At 61.7% G+C, this 10,873-nt stretch overlaps 1 protein-coding gene across 1 annotated transcript; it reads right to left on the reverse strand.

Moving 5' to 3' along the window:
- Positions 1–465: 465 nt before the first annotated feature.
- Positions 466–5,840, reverse strand: LOC308047896 (uncharacterized protein; the record flags this gene model as incomplete). Its single annotated transcript, XM_080356705.1, has 14 exons — positions 466–768; positions 1,053–1,188; positions 1,338–1,476; positions 1,587–1,652; positions 1,969–2,090; positions 2,244–2,408; positions 2,691–2,768; positions 2,972–3,103; positions 3,351–3,542; positions 3,706–3,844; positions 3,979–4,070; positions 4,199–4,293; positions 4,426–5,107; positions 5,523–5,840. 14 exons carry the CDS (start codon positions 5,838–5,840, stop codon positions 593–595), a joined length of 2,532 nt encoding a protein of 843 aa, XP_080212831.1. The 3' UTR covers positions 466–592.
- Positions 5,841–10,873: the final 5,033 nt, after the last annotated feature.

The following is a 10,873-nucleotide window of genomic DNA, read 5'->3' on the forward strand; positions in this document are numbered from 1 at the left end:
TGATCTGAATGTGAAATTCTGGGTTAGCTGTATTGCAGTTAGTGTTGTTCTGTGGACAGACTGATCTGGATCGAAAATTAATGGAAGGGATTGATGCTTAATATGCTGTTTATTGACATCTGTAAGAAATTACAAAAGGTAGGAGCTGAGGGATATAAGAATTGCTCAGCTAATTGAAATTGCATATAAAGTTTATAGTCGCAGGAATTAAATGAAGAGAGAAAAAGGGCTCCCCTCCTCCGGCTGCCGACAGCCAGCCCGGCTTCTTGCACAGCCCTTGGGTTTCCCCCTCACCCCGTCCCCCCAGTTAGTGCCAGGGGTGCTTCTGAAGCCCATGGACACCTCAGCCCCACCTGGGGTGCAGGATGGGCCTTTGCTGGCTCTGCCCTGGTGCCCACTGGTTTGCTCCCAGTGCTCCCGGTGCTCCCTCTGGGGGGCCCTGGATACCACTGGATCCACCTGGGCGCCCCCGAAGCGCCTTTTTAGCACTTATTTTTCTCCTGAAAAAGCAAACACAGCGGGGCTTTCTGCCATCCTGCCCCAGGGACCCCCGCTCAGACCACACCGGCACTTGGTTGCCCATCGCCATTTATTAGCGCCCGGGGCGGTGGGACCGGGGCCGGGACCCCCGTCCTGCCCGGCTGTCAGGGGGCTGATTCATTGCGGGGGGCTGAATGGGCGGCAGCATCTTCGTTGGCAGGGTGAGGCGTCCGAGAGACGAGGCTGCTTGCTTCTTCAGCACGGCTACCAGCAGCGGGGAGGGGCCGCCTGGGGGCGAGGGGCAGGGTCAGCCACAGACACCCACCAACAGGGTCCTGCCCCCACCCTGAAGCACACAGGCTGTTGTCCCACACTGCCCAGCACCGCCTCCCATGCCCCCCCAGCTCCCTCCAGCTCCACCACGAGGACCGGCTGCCCCAGCAGCCAGTGCTGCCCCCGCAGCCCAGCCCAGACCCCAGACCCCCGTCCCACCCCACCCAGCTGTGGGCACAGACCCGTCCCCCCAGACAGCAGGGTGTCCTCTGCCCCCCGGTGCCCTGACAGGGCCATACTTGGCCGGCTCCTGGAGGTCGAGGTCTCCGGGGTGGCCCTTGGCGTTGTGGGCAGCTGAGAGCCCCCCATCACAGAGCGCTGCTCGTCCTGCCGGTTCCCATCAGTGCCGTCCTGGCCCGAGAGCTGCATCGCGTACTTCTGGGAAGGGGAGAGCGTGTGACCCAAACACGGGGCCCCGTTCCGCACCCTCAGCAACCCTCCCCTAGCCAGCTCTCCCCGGGGAAACTGAGGCACAGATCCCCCCGCAGGCTCAGCATCCCCCTCCCCACCTCCGTCATCCCTACCTTGTTGCGGCTGCGGGCGCTGGGTTGGGACGGCCGTGGGGTGCTGGGCGGTTGGGGCTGGAAGCGCGGGGGCGTGAGGGTGTGTGGGCCCCCGCAGCTCCGCGGAACAGTGGGGTATCTGCACTCGCCCGTCCGCTCCCTGTGGGACAGGACATGGGGGTGCTCAGTGCCCGGCAGGTGGCACCCCATGTGTCACTCGACGCCAGGGAGGGGTCGGGGGTGCTCCCTGTTTGGGGGGCAGTTACTCACGGTCCAGGCGCCAGCATGTTGAGGGGCCGGTCGCAGGACAGGCAATGGAGATCAGGCAGGAGCTGCCTGGAGAGGGGAGAAAAGGGCTGGGGAGCTCCTGGGGGGCACAGCCCCACCTGCACACCTGCCACAAAAAGCCTCTGCACCCACCCCCCAAGACTGGTTCAGGAGGGCTCCTCCCACACGTGCCCCCTCATTGTGCCGCCTCTATCGCTGGGAAGCTGCCGCTGGCAGGAGCACAAGGCACAGCCGCTTGCTCAGCATCCCCAGGGGCGCTGCCCACACGGCTCCCACGCCAGGGTACCGCACCGGCACGAGCTGGGACAGCCAGCAGGAACGGGGCCAGCACTGCCAAAGCCACCACTGTCCCCATCGCACTCACTTCCTAATCCCAGCGGCATCGTCACGCTCTGGCTGCAGCGCATTCTCCTGGAGCTGCCCCCCGAGGCTCTCCCACCGCTCCTCCTGCTGCCGCCGGAACGCCCCCAGCTCCCGGCGGTCCAGCTGTGGACGGGTGACACCCTCAGCCAGCTACCCCAGGATGGGACATGGCGGTCCCCGGGGGCACAGCCGGGAGGGGGGACCCTCGCAAGGATGCTGCCTTAGGCTGCCAGGCCCCCAGGGTGCCAGTTCTGCGTGGAGGGGACGAGCCCTCACCTTGCAGTCCATCTGCCTCTGCAGCTCTTTCTGGAACTGGTGCCAGCTGTTCTCCTGGCCCGTCACCCGGCTCGTCACCTCCTCCATCACCTTGGTCAGCCGCTCCTCGCACGCCTCAAGCTGGCTGTGACTGACTTTGTCAGCCAGGGCGGCTTTGTCTGCTTTCTAGCAACCGGGAAAGGCAGGAGAGCGGTGGGGACAGGATGCAGGGACAACGGGAGAGGGGAAGTGGCTACGTGGCCCTGTTCACCTCATCACCCCCGTGGGGTTGGTCCCACAGCCGAAGGGACTCGGGGTCACAGAGGGACCTGGCAAGGGACCCACAGCCGGGCTGAAAATCCTCCCTCCCCCTGGCTGGTTCTGCCAGCCGGCACCCAAGGGACAAGGGGTGTTTGTCACCCTGCCCGGGACACCCTTGGCTGGCACCAGGGCCCCTCGAGCCCGTACCTCATCGATTCCCAGCACCAGCAGCTGCTCCTTGTCTGCTTGCTTCTTCTTGAGCCTCTCCAGGGCCTGGGACAGAGCCTTCCAAGGCAGACAGCAGCCCGTGATGCCACGGCAGGCTCGGAGCTGCCCCCCGGCCAGCCGAGCACCCCCTGCCTCCCTACCCCGTCAGAACCCTCCAGGAAAGGCATCGAGAAGCTGTGCAGGGCTGCGAGCAGGGTGGCAGGGGGACAGACCCCTTGGGGTCCCAGCCTGGGCTCTGCCTGCGGGTTACAGCCACCCACCTTGATGTCATTCTGCTCCTGCTGGCGATCCTGCTGGAGGTTCGCAAGGGCCGAGCTCAACTTCTCACAGTCCTTTTGGAGCTGCATGATGCTGGCCTGGAGGCACTTGAGCTGCTCGTCCTGCTGCAGGGACTAAGAGGACAAGGCGGTGCTGAGCAAGGGGGTGGCTGCCCCGCGGGCACAGACCCAGGGTATTTTGGCTGGTGGCCATGGGCCCTCAGTGCAAGGAGGACATTTGCTCCAAGGCTTTAATTCCCTTCCATGCTGCTGAGTCTCACAAGCCAATTAGGGGGCAGCGAGGGGCTCCCCCATGTTACAGCCAAGCAGAAATGCCTGGGGGGTCCTGGCAGCTCAAGCCCCCTACACCGCATCTCCTTACCTGTCTCCTCCACTTTGGAGAACTCTCCACCTTGCCGCCCGCCTTCTGGGCCAGGGACTGCACCTGCTCCTCGAGCTTCTCGCAGCGCTGGAGGATCTTCCCCAGCAGCACCCTGGTGTCCGTGTTGCAGACGGGGCACCCTGCGTGCTCGTGTCCCCCGCTCTGCGCCGTCGCCCTCGGCTCGTCCGGCTGCTGCCAGGGGAGGAGGAATCAGCTCTGAGCCGGGCTGGATGCCGCCCACAAGCCCAGGTGCCCTGGAGGCTCCGTGGCCCCGTCCAGCCAGGGGACGTGGCCGGGACCCCGCCAGGACTCCCCCCGAGCCAGCGGGGGCTGGGAGCGCTGCCCCGGGCCTCACCTCTGCCTGCAGCTGCTGCGCTGCCTCCATCACCAACTTCTTCACGTACTCAGCCGCAAATTGCTCCAGCTCGGCCTGGGTCGGCTCCTGCTGCTTCCTCAACTCCTTGCCCTTGGCCTTGACCTTCTGTCCCTTGGGCCTGGCCAGCGAGACGGGGGCAGGGGCAGGCTTAGCCTTCGTGGGGGTGTCCCTCGGCCCCCAAACTGGGGTGCTCCCAGACCCCAGGCTCCCTCGCAGCCCTGCAGGGTAGGAAACCCTCTCCCATCCTTTTACCGCGGCTGTTGGGTCATCTGGCCGCTGCCGTTTGCTTTCCTGCCGGCTCCAGCCCCCCTCGTCTTTCTGGGAGCATCCTCCACCTTGCTGATCTGGGAACGGCAGTGGGGGCGGTGAGGGCACAGCCCCCTGTGTCACTGCGGCACGGGGACCCTTCGGCTGCCCCCTCCCTGCCCAAACTGGCGTCCCCGCAGCCCCTCGGGGACTGCTGCCGGCTCACCTTCTCCTCCTCTCCGTGGAGTGTCCTGGCCATGTCCTGCAGGAAGGACACCTGGCACCTGAGGTCGGCCAGGATGCTGGTGATGCTCTCCCGGCCTAGAGGGACATGGTGCAAGGAGATGTGCTGTCGGTGAGGGGGTCTCACCCATGGGGGTCTGAGCATGACGAGCCCCTGACCCAGGGTGTCCCCACACCAAACAACCCCCGCCAGCCCCCCCGTGCTCTCACCTCCCTTCGGGAAGAGCCGGCGCACGTCCTCCAGATCCGCACGTTCTGCTTTTGTGGATTTAAGCTGCTCCACCTCCTCCTTCAGACCAGCAAAGAGGCGGCTGATCTGCTCAACCTGCCAGAGAACCTCCCGCATCTCTGAGTTACAGCTGGAGGTGCTGGTGGAGCCCGAGGAGCCCCAGGAGCCCCAGGGCTTGGCCGGCTCTTGGGCAATCCCTGGGATGGTGGCTTTGGAGCTGGAGGACCCAGGCTGCACCCCAGGGGTGGTGGTGTGGGTCCCGGTGGATCCTGCCTGCATCCACGAGGTGCTGGGCTGGGCATCAGGGGCCCCTGACTCTGTCCCCAGGTGGGTGGTGGCCTGGGTGCCCAGTGATCCTGACTGCATCTCCGAGGTGCTGGCCTGGGTGCCCGCGGATCCTGGCTGTGTCCCCGGGGTGGTGGTGCCAGCATCAATAGACCCCTTGTGAACGGAGGGAGTGCCTGACAAATTCACAGGGGTCGCTGGTTCCCCCTGTGTCCCTGCTTGCATCCCCGGGGAGCCAGACCCTGCAGTCCCCTTGCTGGTCTCCATCCCAGGCTGTGTCCCATGTCCCTTCGGCCCCAGTGCTGAGCTCCTCCTGGCCTGGCTGTCCATGGGCACCTGGGTGGGCTCAGCGGGGGCAGACTGGCTCCAACCGTTGTCCTGGGAAGAAGAGGCAAAGGGCAGCAGGGTTACTGGCAGCTGGGCAGCCGTGAGGACAGACCCCAGAACCCCCCGCCATGTCCCCAGTCCCTGTCCCCAAACCACCATCTCGCGGGGCCAAACTCGTGTGGAACACGAGAGCCCAAATGCAAAGGGATCACGGGGTCAGCCCGGCCATGGAACCAGAGGGATGGGGCCCAGCACCCCAACCCACAGGCTGTGCCCCGAGGCAGGAGGGCTGGTGTCCCCGAGGGAGCCTTAGCAACCCCTGGGACACCCTTCCCACTCTTCCCTCCTGCTGCCCTTCACGCTGCTGACACCCATGGCCGTGGGGCAGGGGCACAGTGTGACAGGGCAGCAGGAGATGGGAGGGACGATGGCCCAGCTCCCTCCCGGGGCACCAGGGGACGCTCACCAGTCCAAGTTTCTCCTGGATCTCCAGGATGTCCTCTGCTGTGCCAGAATGCGCCTCCTGCATGGCCCGCATCTCCTCTACCAGGACGACATGCGCCTCCTTCATCTCCTGGATGTCCTGTTCCAGGCCAGAATGCGCCTCCTGCATGGCCTCCTGCATCTCCCGCATGTCCTCTGCCAGGCCGGAATGCGCCTCCTGCATGGCCTCCTTCATCTCCCGCATGTCCTGTTCCAGGCCGGAATGCGCCTCCTGCATGGCCTCCTTCATCTCCCGCATGTCCTCTGCCAGGCCGGACTGCGCCTCCTTGAGCTTGTTCATCTCCTGCCACAGGTCCTGGAGCGAAGCCCTTTTCTGGGAGAGCGGGTGGGGGGTGAGCCCAGGGGAGGGTCCCTGGGGACCTGGACCCCGCCGTGCTCTGCTGCGGGAGCTCGGGCTTAACCCAGCCCTTGGGCTGAGGGCGGCACGACGGCAGCGCGGAGCCCGGAGGAGGGGGCGTCTCGTGGGGGAGCACCCAGGGACCAGCAAGAGCATCTACCTTGGAGACGGCTCTCTCCTTCTCTTCGGTTGTTTTTGGCATGGCCCCCTTGGCCATGGAGGAGACCTCGGAGTTGCTCCCGGTCCCGTCCAGTGTGTCCTTCTCACCCAGCTGCTCCTCTGGTTTCCAGAGCTGCTGCCCTGTGCCCAGGGCTCCGTCCTCCTCCTTCTCCTGGCCAGACTGGTCCTTGCTGTCCTGGTCCTTTGCCAGGCCGGGGGTCGGGCTCTGCCCTGGCTCCAGGACAGACAGCTCCTGCTGGCCCAGCTGCCCGATGATGGCCTCCAGCAATTTGTGCAGCGCCACCAAGTCGACAGCCGCCAAATGGGGTGACCTGATGGCAGCGTTCAGCATCTCCAGCAGTCCGCGTGTGGCCATCGCTGCTGCTTTGCCGGAAAACGCTGAACTGGATGTGGGAAGACGGGAGCTTTTCTGTCCAGAGATGATCTTGGAGGGATGGACAGCCAGCAGCCTTTCTCCTCCTCCTTCTTGCCACAGAAAGTGATCCAGTCACCAAACAGATCCAAGTGCCAAAATCAATCCAAGTGATGAAAGTGATCCAGTCGCCAAACAGATCCAAGTGCCAAAAGCAATCCAAGTGATGAAAGTGATCCAGTCGCCAAACAGATCCAAGTTCCGAAAGTGATCAAACCACCGAAAGCGGTTCAACCGCCAGAAGTGGTTCAACCACCAATAGCGATCCCACCACCAAAAGTGATGCAACCACCAGGAGCGATCCCACCACCAAAAGTGATGCAACCACCAATAGTGATCCCACCACCGAAAGCGATCCAACTGCCAAAATGAGTCCACCACCACAGTGATCTCACCACGGCAAGTGATCCCACCACGGCCAGTGACCAAATGGGCGAGGGGCACAGGTGACAGGGGACAATATAGTGTCTCTGTTGCCCGGCAACAGCCGCCCCAGGAGCCAGCGGGCGCCGCCCTGGTCCTTTGTGATGAATCATCCACGGGATGGGAGATGCTGAGGCTCCCTCCTGCCTTTCCCACTTTACCACCTACAGTGCAGCTGGTGACACCTCAAATGTTGTGGCAGGTCACTGCAGCCCGTGCCCAGATTCAAAATACAATCAGACAAGTCATGGGGAATGAAATCTCATTTCACTGAATTAAACACGCTCAGTTTTAATTGCAGAGAGAATGGCTTTATCCGTGTTGTGCACTAAATCAAACTCTTCTGATGTTTAACCCTTTCCTTTCCCCGCGGCACAGTTGGCCTCGGAAGGCGATTCCCCTTGGTGGCAGATGTGCAGCGACTGGCTCACGAGTGCACCAGCACCTGGGAACCTGGGCTGAAAACAAGGTCAAGGTGCCTGGTTTAGGATGCCTTTCCCTGCGGTTCATCAAGCAGAAGGATGTCTTTGAGAGGGAGCTGTTCTGAAGGGATTTCTTCTGCCTCTCTCGACCGTTGGCGTGAGCCAGCGGCTGTTGACCAGGAAATGTGCTCATCGCTTGCTCCCTCATGAACACTGTCCTGGCCTTTGCAGCTATAAAGACATAAACCAGAGTATGTTTCCTGTCATCTATGCAAGAAGGTGGTTCAAATGCAAAGGCTGATCTTGCCTGTAAGCAGCACGAACTGCTCTAGAGACAGCTCTTTGCTGGGGACGGAGCTGCGAGAGAGGTTCTCCAGCTGGCACGGCTGCCTCCCTTTTGAAACACGGGCAATCTTGTGCTGGCATTCCTGTCCCTCAGCCTGATGGCTCTGACATGTCCTCTGATGCTTCAGAAATGGTGCTGCTATCTACACAGCCATTGCAAGATCCTTTTGCACTGAGAACTGAAGTTGCTCCATAGCTGAAAGGGAGATCCCAACACAGAAAGCAGGGCTGCCATGATTCCTCTGAGAGTGAACCCCGCATCCCAAAGAAAGCCGGTCCTTAGAGATGGCCAAGTTTGGAGCAGCGCTGTCACACGTGAGCTGCGAGTCACACAAGGAAGAGTTCCAGAGGACAGAGCGTGTCCCCAGATGGTTTTTGCCAGCGCGGACTGAGGAAGAGGCGTCGTGTCCAGGGACCTCTGCGCAGACATCTCCAGGCAGAGCAAGACACTGGGGGGCAACAGCCCCTCTCAAACCCCAGTTTTGCACCCCAAGTGGCCGCACTGCAATGGGCAAGCCTTCATCCCGGGCCAGAGATGCTGGCTCCAGAAGTCATGGCTTGCTCCTGGGAGGGTCTTTTTGTGTCAGAACCTCCTGTGTTTCGCCACGCATTTTTCACTGTCAATGACTTTCATTTCATTTCCCTCCACGCTCTCCTCCGGTTTTGCCGTGGAGAGCAGATGCCAACAGTCTATTCCAGCCTTACAGGATCCTGCAGACTCCTCCTTTGCTGTCTGTGGTGCTGGTGATTGCCTTCTGCTGCCCCTGGTTCATGTTGAAGACTCATTTCTGGCAGACGAGGTTGGTGCTGCTGAGCAACACTCTTGGCTTTTTGCTAGTGCTCAGTAGGACACCTACAAGAAAGCAGGTGTCAAAAACCTCTCCGTTCTTGTGTTGAGTGGTGTTGTGAGGAATCATTTAACTTCTCCTTTTCATCCTGAGCTCCTGGGGCTTTTGGCAAGATTGGCCTCAAAAAGGGCCGGGTCTGTCCTGGGGGGAGGTGAGGAGGGCACTAAATTCAGCTCAGTGCGCAGAAAGCAGGGGCCGTACCGAGAACTGCGAGGGGCCCGGCCAGCGCCTCGTGTCCCAGGGGCCCTGCCTGACATTCTGTGTCCTAATGGGGTGCAAAGCGGAGCAGGGAACAGGGAGCTGGGTGAAGAGGGTCCTGTGGGACCCCAAAACTCTCCCCACCCATCGTGCTGGCCCTCATTGCATCACCCCGTCCCTGCCGCTCCCTGCCCGGGGCAGCAGGCATCAGAGCAGTGTCCCCTCCCCAAAACCGCTGCACCCCAGCGCTTTGAGCACCCTGGATGGTCCAAAATGTTCTTCGCAGCCCGAGCTGGCCCTGCCTGGGCTGGAGATCCTCCCCAGGCAGCCCCCACATTCTGGGGGTGCCACCCAGACCCTGCAGCGCTGGGTACCCCAATACCCGCCAGAGCTGGGCTTCGAGCATCCCCTGGTGCGGGATGCAGCCACATCTCCAGTGATGGGGAGACTGGCAGGTTGGGACTCCAAAAAAGCATCCATGGCCGATCTGACACCCCTGCAGATGTGCACCCCCAGCAACACGCCGGCCACGCCGCCCACCTTCCCCGACACTCTGGCCACGTTCTCCAAGCTGCCAACCCCTGAGAGCCGGCAGAGCAGCAACAGCCCCATCGCTCCACGGCCCGTGCCCCCGGGAGCTTCAGCCCCTTCTGGGCCTCCTCGCCCCACAACCCCCAGCCCGCCTGGCTGCCCCCTCCTCACCCACCGCCCACGGCCTCCACCACCCCCTGCCCCCCAGAAAGCCACGGCCACCACGGACGGCCAGAGATCAGACTGGGTTGGCGGAGGTGGGGGGGTCAGGGGGTCCCGGGCCAGGGCGTTGGGAGCGGGGGCTCCCCTGAGAATCGCACCGGAAGAATTTTCTAGGTATTGTTTCTAGGGTGGGGGGCACACAGTGCTGGGGAGGGCACTGGCCCTTGAGAGCCGCTAGATGGTCTTTTCTCCCCTCACTTTTTAAAACTATATATCTAATGTATATAAATATCCTAGTGCCGAAAGTGATCAGTCACCAAAAGAGATCCGAGTGACCAAAGTGACTCCATCACCACAGTGATCCCACCACGGCCAGTGACCAAATGGGCGAGGGGCACTAGTGACAGGGCACAATATCTGTAAAGGGGTGACACAGAGTATCAGCGAGATGGCGCAGATCTGAACCCCAGAGGCCCCCGTCGCTAACAAGGCCCCACACACACACCCACCAGGGCTGGTCGAGCACGCCCTGGGGAAGGCCCTCAGTTTATTTGAAAATGCTCATTCAAAATGGGCGTTGAAGAGGCTGTTTCCTCAGACTGCTGTTAGCTTGGGGGAGGACGGCTCCATAAGCGCCCAGGCTGTGCTGTAACAGCTCCCAGACCAGTGCCCGGACCGGCAGGAGCCCACGGGCACAGCTCGTTCACCGGCCCTGCGCCTCCCCCCAGGGCTGCGTCACGGCTCCCCCAGCCCCCCGCACGGGCCATTTCTCACTGAGGAGCTGATGGGAGACCCAGGTGACGGAGCTGTCCCACTGGCACTGGTGAAACGCCAGCCCTGCCGGGGTCATGGCCTCCTCGTGCTTTCTGTACAAGTCAAACGTGCTCAAGGTTCGCAGCTTGAGCCTGTGGCTGCAAACAAGACGCAAGCACAAGAGCTGAGGTGATTCTCTTTTCTTGCAGCACGCTGGCAGGCAACGACTTCCCCACAGCAGATCACCCAGGGAAAGGCGTGGGGAGGAAAAAACAGCCTGGACACTTCACTTGGGATTGTTGTTTTCTGGAAGAAGGCCTTTAAAAACCAGAAGAACATCCTGGAACAATCTCCAGACCCAAGGACCTGGGGCAGCTGATTTCTGCCCTCAAGTTCTGCCTTCATCCTTCCAGGTCAAACTGGCGGTTTCTCCAACCACCGCGTGTGGTTTTTGGCTCCAGAGAAAGACGAGTATTTCCCTCCCAGCTCCATGAGCAAAGCAGTGCCACACGCGGATTCATGCGCACAAACTGTCACAGAAATGTTCTTGACCCCAGGTTCCCTGTCTCAGAGTCTCAGACGTTTGCGCTTTAGAAAAATACTTTAATCATGAGATAAAAAACAACTTAAAAGGTACAGCAAAGAAACAGACCAGGTTGGGGGCCTCTCAGGGGGAGGGAACACAAGGCAAAAGAGACTTGG

This window comes from Nesoenas mayeri (genome assembly GCF_963082525.1).
Source record: "Nesoenas mayeri genome assembly, chromosome: 19".
Lineage (NCBI taxonomy): Eukaryota > Metazoa > Chordata > Aves > Columbiformes > Columbidae > Nesoenas > Nesoenas mayeri.